Genomic DNA, 12,913 nt, shown 5'->3' with positions numbered 1-12,913 from the left:
AACCTAAAGAGGATGATGAAATCTGGTGGTTTCTCTGTGGTGGACAGACATCTCCCTTACTGCCAGGTTTGTTCCGCCTCCAAGGCTGCACATAACTGAGTCATGGATCTGTGAACCACATAACTAATAACTCATTTATAAAAAAAAATTTACTCTATGCTTTCCAGAGTGAGACATTATCTGAATCAAGGTATTTACAAGATATGGGTAAATATGGGAACTTGCTGGGTGCCAAGTGCCTTTGGATGCTCAGCATCTCTGGGCATCAGTCTCAAGATAAGACTCCAGAAAATAATTCAGGCAAGGAAAGCTTATGAGAAGATTATTAGTGATGACAGGGAAGGAAGAACTGTTACATTATCTTTACAAGATTACGAGGTGCAAACTTTATGAAGGGCATCTATAATCGTTAATACAAAACATTTCTCAAGACCTTAAAGAAATCATACGTTTTGTCAATCTCTTAATCAAGTAATATGGCAAAATACTGCACCCTTCACTACAGTTTTTAGTAGACAAGCCCTGAAAATATTAACTACATATTTGTGCCAACCCTACAAAGTCATGAGAATATGACAAGATGTGTACGCAAATTTTTTTATTTAATTTATTTAGTTTTTTAAAAAACTAAGGACTGATCAAATGTGATCTGACTGACAATTTGAAATTAAAACAATGTTTGCTTTGTTATACATAATGAGGCTATGGATAATTTACCAAGTAAAGAAGTTGCAATTGGTGTCAATTTATAGATACAAACCTCTATGAGTTGTAGTTTTACTGGCTGTTCTACCATTAGTCTACTAATACACACATTTGAATATACATTATTGAATGTATTTCATAAAATGTTCAAGAAATAGAATGTAAGGAGCTTATTTGCATGTACAGTATATGGTCAATCTTCAATGAGATTTGAGTATTTTTATCTGTGAATTTATAAATTAAACATGATCCTGAGAACCTGACAACAGCATCAGTTATTTCATCTGACATTACAGGATAAATATGATCCTGCTGGGTAGAAATGTTCCTATTACTGAGAACTCCCTCAAATTGTGTGCCAAAGCACTAATAGCAAAGTGAAGAGAATGTAGTATATAACTTATGTAGTGGTGATAGGATTTTAGTCAATTAAAAATACACAGTTATTCAACGTATTTACCTTTAACTCTTAACTAAGTTGTTCTCCTGCACTGAAATTTCAAGAGGAACAAATCTAGGGTGCTTTTAAGGATTTAGTAAAAGAATAAGCAAACAAATGTGAAGTAAATATGTCACTCATTTTATTTGTAGTTCCCTTAGGCTAATCAAATATAACACAATACAATGTTCAAAACAAGGTTACAATTGAAAACTCAATCAACATTTTAATGGTTCAATTTATCTGGCTCACCAACTACTATGATTGGTAATTAATCATAGTTGTGAATTATCAAAATTCACAAGAATTACACTTCCTTAACTTTCCTGTAAATTATTGAAGAATGATTAGATTAAAAGGAAGGCAATCAGGCTAGGAATCTGCTAAAGACAGAAGCCGACTCTTGCCTTTGTTTTAAGGCAATTTTAAGGCAACTCTCTAAAGTTCTTTTAAAATTTTATCAGATGTCAGTTAACTGTTTACATCATACAGTGCTTTTACATTACCTCTTACCCCCATGGCACTTTATAATATTTAAAATATTGAAGATTGGTTAAAGAGTAGAGAGTGCCTATATTTTTTTTACTGTGGTAAAAATCATATATTTAGAAAAAGGTGTGTGAATGTACATCTTGATAGGAACAAGGGAATACACCTTTAAAAAAAATCCATGACACCCTTATTTCCAGTTAATTAGTTTTCTTTACAATTTTCATCATCTATTGTATTAATATCCACAATAGTGGATCTAAATTTCCATGGATAGATTGCATCTGCTTTGTGTCTCAAAGGCATCAAGTAAAATTATAAAGTTTGTGGGTTTTTCCACCTTAGTAAACAATTTAATAAAATGAAGGGATTTTGTCAACATAATCCGGTATAGGTGAAATAGAGAGCTCATTAGTCAAGTTTCTATATAGTCTCAAAATAAGTAACAATTAAGTCATATTACAGGGAGGACAGAACAGTTAACTATAATGAAGTATTGTCAAAACAGTTTTTTTTTTCTTGCTGCTAAAAGATCAATACTGTTCTTTTGGAAACAAGAATACTTCAAGGTCTCTCCGGTTGTGCAAAAGAATTCAAGAAATATGGTAAAATGTGGGGTATTTGCAGACCATAGATTAGGGCTCCATATGTCACACTCTAGGTAGAGATCTTTGAGTCCTGTCAATAATAAACCAAAATAGAATACTACACTTTTCAGCTTTAACACACAAAAGATGGGGACTACTACTACTGCGGTCCCCTGTTGCTCAAAGCTCTCCCAAGTGGTAATTTAAATTAATCCACTATTTCCAGAGTAGTGACGGGAACCAGTGTTTTATTTATGTCCCACCCGTACTTTATGGGTAACTATTGGTATGTTTACACTACAAAATTAGGTCGGTTTTATAGAAGTCTATTAGACAGTTGATTGCATATGTCCACATTAAGCACATTAATTCGGTGGACTGCATCCTCACTACCATGGCTAGCATCGACTTATGGAGCGGTGCACTGTGGGTAGCTATCCCACAGTTCCTACCACCCATTGGAATTCTGGGTTAAGCTCCCAATGCCTGATAGGGCAAAAATATTGTTGCGGGTGCTTTGGGGTACAGGTCGTCAGTCGCCCCTCCCTCCGTGAAAGCAACAGCAGACAATTGTTTCACACCTTTTTTCCTGGGTTACCCTTGCAGACACCATACCATGGCAAGCATGGAGCCCGCTCAGCTCACTGTCACCGCTGCTGTTGTGAGCAAGCCTACTGTAGGGGGCTGCTGTGACTCAAGTAGCCAATGCAATCATTGAGGTTCTGTTATCAAGGGTAGTGACTCTGAAATGCGTGGGCCTTTTTAGATTTTAGGTGCATCATATTCCTGTCCTTTGTCGCTAGTGAAGAAGTCTTGCAGCCATACATTCCAGTCCGGTTGGCACTGTAACACCCCAGAGCACTTCTGTGGTTGACACATGTAACAGCTCCAGGGCTCTTGCTCTTTTGCCTTGGCCGAGGTACCTTGCCCTACCAGGGCCTCCAAGCATTTGACACAGAAGCACCTGCAGCAGCTGGCATTGCTACACAGCAGCAGCTCCTGGGTGCCTTCGCAGCAGATGGTGCAGTAGGACGGCAAGCCGTCCTCGTCCATGATGTACCGCTCCACCGCTTCCACTGCAACTCTGCTCTCCTGCAACTCTGCAGCAGACGGTGCAGTAGGACTGGTAGCTGTCCTCATCAGACATGTAGCTTGGCCGGGGGTTCGGGGAATGTCTTCCCTGCCTGTCTCCTAGCAACCTCCAGGGCATGGTGTACGGCTCCACCACTTCCGCTGCAACTCTGCTCTCCTGCGAGCTGGAGGCTTCTACCGCAGGCTGCTCTCCCAGCCGGCAGCACCGTGCAGTTGCACCTACCCCAGCCTACCCTTTGCTCCCATGGCTCATGAAGCCTGGACAGTAGTAAGGAGCTGTTCAACTACAGACTGAGCAAGTGCAGAATGGTGGTAGAATGTGCCTTTGGACGTTTAAAAGCTCGCTGGCGCTGTTGGTCAGACCTCAGCGCAACCAACATTCCCTTTGTTGTTCCCTTTGCTGCTTGCTATGTGCTCCATAATATCTGTGAGAGTAAGCGGGAGACATTTATGGCGGGGTGGGAGGTGGAGAAAAATTGCCTGGTGTCTGATTTTCAGCAGCCAGACACCAGGGCAATTAGAAGAGCACAGCAAGGTGCGCTGCACATCAGAGAGGCTATGAAAACCAGTTTCATGCATTCTTGAGCGTCTGGGTGAGGAGGCTATGGAACATGGGGAGGCAGTTATACAGTGGATACAGCAGGGGTCTGTGCTCTTGTTGGCTTTCCTGCTCCCCCAACAGACTCTTTATCATGTCCCTTTGCTCCCCCATTAGCCTCAGCATCATGTCCTGCCTCCACTCTTCACGCTCACTTAATTCTTTCCTGGCCTCTACCACTGAATACCTCCATGCATTAAACTGTGCCCTATCAGTGTGGGAGGACTGCATGTAAAACAGAAAACATGTTATTGCAAGTGCATTTTTTTTGTCTTCTAATCTGCGATAACGTCAGGGACGGAGATGATAGGGTGAGCGTAGAAACATTCTACACTCTACGAGTCGGCGGGGACTGCATGGTCACCTGTGCTGCTGAGTTCACCACACTGACCAAACAGGAAATGAAATTCAAAAGTTCTCAGGGCTTTTCCTGTGTACCTGGCTAGTACATCAGAGTTCAAAGTGCTGTCCAGAGCGGTCACAATGGAGCACTCTGGGATAGCTCCCAGAGGCCAATACCGTTCATTTGCGTCCGCACTACCCCAAATTTGACCCAGCAAGGTCCATTTTAGCACTACTCCCCTCATCGGGGAGGAGTACAGAAGTAAATTTTAAGAGCCCTTTAGGTTGACGGAACGGAGTTTGTTGTGTGGACGCAGTCTTTAAATTGACCCAATGCGGCTAAATCCGACCTAACACCGTAGTGTAGAACAGGGCTATGTGAAAACAGCAGAAGTATTAGAGTTGCCTTCCTGAATCCAAGGACAGACAATAGTGTATCAGTTTATATTTGATTCACATTTAGAATGTTTCTTATGGCTCTTATGATAACAGGAATTTTCTTTTCAAATTAAAGCTTCAACTCTGTATGAATAAAAGGGCCTAAGCCATTAACTTCTAAAGGATTTACCAAGCTCTACTTATTTGTTAAAGAGAAAAGTAATTAACAAAATTCCATTAAGAACAGCATTCTATGAATGCAAAAGAACTGCACCTGGTGGAAGGTAGCAGCAAGAAGAGTAGTTTTTATGTACTGGCATAAAAAATACCTATACAAAAAAGTAGTACTTCAAAAATATTTTTAAAACTATTAACTTTCTTCTACTGAAGAATAAAAGGCAGCTCTGCAGAGTTGTTCCCTACAATATACACTAATTTTGCCCAATCCAGCACAACTGAAGTCAAAAGGAGTTTTGCCATTGTCCTTGATGGAAGCAGGATGTGACCCCTTAGTGAGAATACTCTGCAAGGTTTTTTAAAACAAGTAGGGTTTTTCAAAGACAAGATGGGTGAGGTAATATCTTTTATTGGACCAACTTATATTACCTCACTCACCATGTGCCTTTGAAGTCCTGGGACCAACCAGCTACATCATCACTGAAAACAATGAGAGTTTTCAGGAGAGATTTAGTTTAATGGTTTCATGTCACTAATCTAATTTTAAATATTCCTTTGGAAATATTAGTTTGGGAAGTTAGTGCTAAAAATCCATTTTATTTAAAAAGTTTAGTCATAATACGTAATGCAACAAAATCCATCAACAGAGCACTTCACTACTATACAAGAGACATGAGTTCAAACTTTTAGCAGAGTCTGGAATTATTATGAATGCAGTACACCCAATTGTACAGTAGAGAGAGAACCTCTAAACTGCTTCATAGCAAATCCTTATAGCCAGCACTCATGAGCAGCACAAAAAGGCTTCAAAAGGAAAAAACACTGCCATCCTCCTTGGTTAGATGTCAAGCTACAATAAAAGACCTAGTATAAGACAATAAGCACAAAGAGTCAAAGCTGAGATTCTCAATATCTAGGCCCAATCACAGAGATCCACTCCACATAAATCAAACTCCTCTCCCCAACAAGAATAAAAATATATTTAAAAGCGTCAATGAAACTACTTAAATGTTACTGCCCAAACTTTTATGGGAAGTCCAGCACATTTATTCACAGCATCAATTTTCTATAAAGTTTCTGAAGCATCCTTGTCTGATTGGTCATACTTCTTCAGATGACAGATACTATCCTGAACAAATTTTAGTTTCAGTGTGCTCTACTATTCAAGCAAATAATTTCATATGAAATTAAGTTTTTCATAGAATCAAGAGATTGCAGAGCAATCCATTTAAAAGATGCTGATTTATTGAAAAGGTCAAGCTTGGTTCTACTCTGAATAGTGACAACAAATCAAACCAAAGCATGGGTCCCATGTTTGTCATCACTTGAGTTTCCATAACAAGTGTAGTTAGTTTACCAGTAAAAATACTATTTCTCTGATTGCCAAGGCTGTAAAGTCACTCTGACAATCAAGCTTGACTCTTTTCAGAGGAACAGCCGTGTTAGTCTGTATTCGCAAAAAGAAAAGGAGTACTTGTGGCACCTTAGAGACTAACCAATTTATTTGAGCATGAGCTTGACTCTGCTTCCCACACATTACTACCAGCATTGCCTTCATAGGGTTTTCATGGATATAACTGACTAGCATTAGTAACATATGCAGTGTCATTGTAGTCTTGTCTGTCCCACCTTGCATTTAGCTGTGATGCTCAGAGTACCTTTCCCTGACCTGAAAAAGAATTGTGTGGCTCAAAAGCTTGTCTCTCTCACCAACAGAAGTTGGTCCAATAAAATATTACCTCACCCACATTGTCTCTCTGGCATTAGTAAGTTATTCTGTTAAGGATATATAGAAAGTACTACAACTCACATCATTCTCAGACTGTCAGCTCTCCACTGCTAATCGGGTTAAAGGCAATAAAACATTTTTCTGTCACTAAAGGTAAGCAACTGTGACTGAATACACGTTGCTGAATAAGGTCCATTTTTAAGAGTACCTCTTTATAGTGAAACTATAAACAATCAGTGACTAATAACTGAATAATATATATATATATTTAATTAAGTAAACCTTAACACCTTGATCTATCAGATGCCTGTGCACATCAAGTGGGTGGGGACTTGGTGTATAGTAGAAGGCACTTGGCCTTTGGCTAAAAAAAGTGTAGGTATCCAAAATAACTATACTTTTGGGAGTGGATCGATTTTTACCAAGGTTTAGTTACTGCACTTTGAATCTCAACCTTTGTTTAAACTCCATACTTGCCCAGTTATGAACCTTCAACCAGCAATCTCCTTTCAGAAAACCCATTTCACAGACTGAGATAAAAAAACACAAGCATCATGCTATGACAATAAATAGCCAGTGATCATTAACAGCACTGACTGAAAAGATAAGGGTTCTTTAGTCACTAAGCAGGAAGTATCTCATAGCAATTTGCTGCACTTCTTAAAAGTTATACAGCTATATGAAAAGCAGTACAGACAGCAGTTTGAAAATGCTAAACATGTTGCAAGTAGAAATCAACCCCTTTAACAGAAACTGGACATAGGAGATCTGTATCCTCCAAATACGTAGCTGTTACTTAATATGCAGTGCATTGAAACTTATGTCTATAACACTTGCTATCAAAGAATGATCAAAAAAGCCACCAAAAACTCTTGTGCTCACCTGCCCCTGCAAGTGGTGCGAGAGAACTCGAGGATCATGTATTTGTAGAGAATTTTCTAGCAATATGTTAAACAGCAAAAAATTCAGCAATACTACTGCAACTGAAAACATGACATGATCTAATTATCCCTAGAGTACAACAATTTATCATTTAAACTTGACCTTGCTGATTTAAGATGCAATATACCTGAGATTAAGATTTAGATGAGAGAAGGGCAAACCTGAAAAGATTCAGAAGTCAGTTCCTGATAAAAATTAGTACTTCTATAGTTGCGCAGCACTTTGGAGGATTATTTACATCTTCAACACCCAGATAAGAGATTATTAAACTAAAGGAGATGCCAAGGACAAGTGGTAAATCAGAAGCAAAAGTAAGATTATCACTGAACTCTAAAGTTCCTGTTGCTCGGTCAATGAAACCAATCGGCCTGCCAAAAGATCAGCTTCTAGTACAAAGTTTGCCCAAACCACTTGAGGCTACAAAAAATCTCTGAAGAAGGGGGGCAGACAGAGATTTAGAGCACACTGTGCACATTGTTACTATTCAAATAAAAACTGGAAATACTAGAAGTCTCCCTCCTGATACCTAAACACTTACCTGAATGACACCCCCCCCCCCAAAGGTTCAGTTCACATTCATTTTCAAGAACAGATTACTTTGGGGGAGGGGGGGAGGAAGGAACAGGTTTCGTATTTTATCCAAACCAGTTCACCCCTCCCATTAAGGCAGTGGAGTGCATCTTGCAATGAAAAAGAGTGGCGCGCATTACCTGCCACCTGCCGTAGCTGAGCAGGACCAGCGCCAGAGGGATGGCAGTGCCCGACATGGCGTGGGTGGAGGGCATGCTGTACTCGGAGTTGTAGAAGACCTCCAGCTTCACCACGGGAGGGGAGGCAGGCCGCGGCCAGCGGATCACATCCTTGGTGCACTGGCCCAGGTACATAACCCAGACCCAGACGATGATGAGCCTCCTGCCCACCCAGGCGTCCAGGTTCCAGATGCAGAAGGGGAAGAAGAGGATGTAGAAGAGCTCGTTGCCCAGCTCCGTGCCCAGGTTGAACAGATAATAGAGGAAGGGGTTGCGGATGGCAATCTCCTGGCAGGCGGCTTCCCCGGTCAGGGAGTTGCGGCGCGGCTGCCTCCTCCCCCAGATCTGATGGGGCTCCTTCCCGTCCTCCTGCTGCGGGGCTCCCTCCCCGCCGGCTCCCCCGGGGATCGCCCCGTTCCCCAGCCCCTTCGGGCGCCGCTTCTCCCCGCCAGCGGCGGCCCTGAGCCGGGGCCACCCATCGCCTTCCCCGCCGCCGTTCACGGCGGGGCAGCTGCCGTTGGCTAACGGCCCCGGCTCCCCGCGCGCCTCAGCGAGGGGAAGGGAGGCGGCCCAGCCCGGAGGCCCCTCCACCCCGCAGAGCCGCTGGAAGTCGGCCACTTTCTGCGGGTCCTGCAAGTAGGCAGCGAGCCGGGCCAGGCGCTGGAGCAGAGCCATGCTGGGAGCCGGGCGCTGCGGGGAGTCTCTCGCGGGAGAGGCGAGGCGGGGTCTCTCTGAGGGGACCGGGGGGGGGGTGACTCCCCAAAGCGGCGGAGGGGACTATGCCGGCGGGGGCGGCCTGAGTGGGGAGCGGGTTTAGCCTCTACCCGACCCTAGGAACCCGCCCGGCCGTTGCTCCTTCTCGCTACGCAGCAGCCGCTCCGGCCCGTCGGCTACGCTCCCCGCTGCCGCCTGTGACCGTCCTGACTCAGCCGAGCCCGGCTTCCCCGGTCGCGCGCTCCCTCTCCGGCGCGCTCCCGCCACGGGGCCTGCGCAAACTTCGGCTTGACAGGCAAGAGCACCCAAGGCGCAAGCCGGCTCTGTCATCCGCGTGGAAGGCCCTCCTGATTGGCTGTGTCCCGTCCGGCTCCGCCTTCTAGGAGAAAGTGCGACCAATCACAACTTCCTTCTGAGCGCCGGAGCGGCCAATGAACTCTGCCTGCTTCATCCTTGCGCGAGTGTCACGTGGAGATGCCCACAGACGCTCACGGGTGGAGGGTGCGTACTGGGCAGAGGAAGTTGAGCCCCTCGGTAGGCAGGAGATGGCCCCCGCCCCCCCGATCTCCATCACCCAGCAGGGGTAGGGAGAAAAGCGCTGCCCCTCCACACCGCCTCCATCACCCAGTATGGAGGGATGAGGAAGAGCTGCCCTCCCCCCTCCCGCACTCGCGCACACACACACAGACACACAACCCCCCACCTCCATCACCCAGTAAGAAGTAGGGGGAAGGATGTCTGGTTCAAAGAATACCTAATGAAATAAAGGTTTCAGAGGAGCAGCCGTGTTAGTCTGTATTCGCAAAAAGAAAAGGAGGACTTGTGGCACCTTAGAGACTAACCAATTTATTTGAGCATAAATTTTCGTGAGCTACAGCTCACTTCATCGGCAAGCTTCTAAAAAAGACCAGTAGGAATGATTGCAGGTGGTTTTAGATCAAACAAAGAGAATCTTAAAATGAGCTGACACCGCTGAGTCCTGGGCCTATGGTAATAGAGATAATAATAACAATGCTAATGTTGTGCCAATGTTCAAAAAGGGCAAGTGTGATGAAGTGTAAACCTGAGGCTGTCTCCCATGTGTCCCCTGGTGACCTCAGGACAGCCCTGCAAATGCGCCCTTCCTTGCATCAGTTTCCCTCTTGGTTCATCAGATAAACTCAGTACAGCATTTGAAGTACATAAATAGCCCTTTTGTGGGGTTAATTTCTTATCAAAAGTCCCACTACCATAATTTTCCCAGCGCAGTGCAAACAGTATATTAGTCTCAACAGTCCAACACCAAATATGGCCCTGGGGTGTCTCACGATGCATATCCCAGCTCTCAAGTGTGGCGCTGGGGTCTTTCACTCTACCTCATCCCAGCCCTTCTACCTGGGGTGTTTCTCTGCCCGATTTCCTTCCCAGATATGGTTCCAGTTCTTGTGGAGACACCACTAGGCTCACCCCTTCATTATTCCCCAGCCTTCAGTCCTCTCTGGCCCTCCAGCTTTGACTCCAGCTCAAAAAGCCAGCAGGTATCTACCTCTGCTATTCCCAGCTTTCAGCCCTCCCTCTGGCCTGGAGAAATTTGTAAGTGACCTGACTGCTTTCCTGCCGTCAGCTTTCGCCTGCCTTCTCTTGCTCCATTGCTCTCTAGGGAATTCTAACTGCTCCCCACTTCTAAGGTGACAGGACAGCAAGTGTGAAAAATTGGGACGGGGGTGGAGGGTAATAGGAGCCTATGTAAGAAAAAGACCCAAAAATCAGGACTGTCCCTATAAAATCGGGACATTTTATATTTTACATCGCCCTACCTACTTCAGAGGTATTACCTCCCTGCAGCTCTCAGCCTAGCTCTGCTTCAGAGCTCCAGTTCTGGACTCCTCCTTCTCAGCTGTCTGAATTCTCATTTAGAACACCCAGGGGCAGCTCTGTCCTTCTCAGTACACCACATTAGGACAAACCTGGACAGGAACAGGAGAACTGGGCTCAGTCTCATTTAAGGGGCCAGCTACCCTATTTCTATATCTATTGGACAATTACCCTGACATCAATCCTGGACAAAATAAGAGAAGAGCTGATATAGGATTCAGTTAAATTATTGCTACTTTATTTAAATAGGTTAAAAAGGTTGCAACCTTTTCTTTCAGAAGTAGATCTTGCCACTGTTGTTCATCTTTTGTAGTGTTAAGATTAGACTATTGCAACGTGCTCTACATGGGTCTATGCCTAAAACCATTTGGAGACTGAAGCTTGTGCAGAATACAGCATCTGATTTATTTCGCAGGGTATCTTGCAAGGACCATATAACTCCAGGTGCTCTGGGATCTGCCCTGTCTGTACATTGCTCTCCAGTACTGAACCTTGTACATCACTTTCTTAGTAAGCAATCTGAAGTATTAAAATTAACAATATCTCTCTACAAGAAAGTCATCACTCATGAATTCCAGTGATTACTTCTGCAATAGGAACTTACAGGAATCCAGCTGTCTTCAGCAAAATACATAATGAACCAATGTAGCACTTTATTTAGATAAGGTCCAACGATTATTTTACTCTACAGGAAGCAAAGAGAATAGGCAGTTTTGAAAGAATGAGAAGAGAATGCGAATGAGAAAAAAGAATAGGCTGTTTTAGAATAATAGAATATCAGGGTTGGAAGGGACCTCAGGAGGTCATCTAGTCCAACCCCCTGCTCAAAGCAGGACCAATCCCCAACTAAATCATCCCAGCCAGGGCTTTGTCAAGCCTGACCTTAAAAACCTCAAAGGAAGGAGATTCCACCACCTCCCCAGGTAACCCATTCTAGTGCTTCACCATTTTGTCCATTTGTCTCCTGATCACTATGCTGTGAACTTTACACACTGCAATAAAGAGGGATGACGCTAACTGCTACAATCCCCAGATACTTAATATGGTCTGAATAATGCAATTATTCTTGAAACAAGTTTCTATGGAAACTTTTTTTGTGAAAAATGCAGATTAATATCTTGTTAATTTGTGCTGAACTTGCCAAATTGTTTCAGATGGAAAAAAAAAAAGCAAAACAAAAAGGAAATTCTGACAAAATAGAAATGTTTTGTTTTGACATTTTCAAAATGACTTTTTATTTCAAAATTTCCTTCCATTTTATTTGTAAAAAAAATTTAAAGTTCAAAGTAGAAACAAAATGTTTTATTTTGGGTCAAATGAAACATTTATTTCAGCCCCAAACAAATTTTTCTTCTACTTTTCAGTTCACCAAAAAAATTTTCATTTCAGGTCGACCTGAAACAATTTTTTTCAATTTTTTACTGCTGCCAACAAACCAAAAAATCAGTTATTTGCACAACTCTATTTACAGTTTCACATTTTTCTTGCGTACATTGTTTGCTTTTATTAAATTTTTCCTAAATGACTGGTTTGCTATAGAATTGTGAAACTTTTCAGTCAGGGCATCACTGGTTGCACACTATTAAAATGCTGTAGTATGATAAGTATGATCAGGAAAGTTCACTGGCTATGTCAAAAATCTGACTTTGCTGGCTAAACCAGATAGGCCAAAAACTGATGTTCCAAATAACATGAATTTGATGAGCTCCAAGAAGCAGCAAAACCAAAAGCACAAAACTTGTTAAAACAGTGAATACTTTACTTCAGAATCGGAAGATCATTGTCAAGGCCTCTTCTTATTTTTCAGAAGTTTTCACTTGCACCTGGTCTTGGGAATGTAAAGAACTTTAATGACCAGCCCGTTATACACAGATGTGAGGCACAAATTATTATTTTCAGTGTAACAAACACAAAAAGAAAAAGAAATGAAGACAAATAATGAATGGGCCTATATTGGAGGAGTCCTCTCTGTCAAATCACTACAGTAATCTTGCTTCCTCATCCCCGTCCAGGTGACTATATTTCCTCCATAGGGCATGCATTAAATGACTTAAATCCTGATGCCAAGGAGCTACTTGACCTCTAGCTCACACCTAACGCTTAGTGAGCTTCTCAAAC

General features: G+C 42.9%; 2 protein-coding genes across 2 annotated transcripts in view; both read right to left on the bottom strand.

The window, feature by feature from the left end:
* WDR89 (WD repeat domain 89) overlaps positions 1-8,286 on the bottom strand; it is a 109,306-nt gene extending 101,020 nt beyond the window's left edge. The window contains exon 1 of the mRNA XM_048854505.2: positions 8,189-8,286. The gene's annotated coding sequence lies outside the window, so the exon portion shown is untranslated. The remainder of the gene's footprint in view (positions 1-8,188) is intronic.
* Positions 1-9,198, bottom strand: part of SGPP1 (sphingosine-1-phosphate phosphatase 1) — a 43,989-nt gene extending 34,791 nt beyond the window's left edge. The window contains exon 1 of the mRNA XM_048854494.2: positions 8,189-9,198. Within this exon, the coding sequence (XP_048710451.1) occupies positions 8,189-8,902 (714 nt within the window). The 5' untranslated portion in view covers positions 8,903-9,198. The remainder of the gene's footprint in view (positions 1-8,188) is intronic.
* Between the last annotated feature and the right edge of the window lie 3,715 nt (positions 9,199-12,913).

Source organism: Caretta caretta, chromosome 6, assembly GCF_965140235.1.
Source record: "Caretta caretta isolate rCarCar2 chromosome 6, rCarCar1.hap1, whole genome shotgun sequence".
NCBI classification, from domain to species: Eukaryota; Metazoa; Chordata; order Testudines; family Cheloniidae; genus Caretta; species Caretta caretta.
Note: the sequence above shows the minus strand (reverse complement) of the source record. Positions and strands in the feature narration are given on the sequence as shown.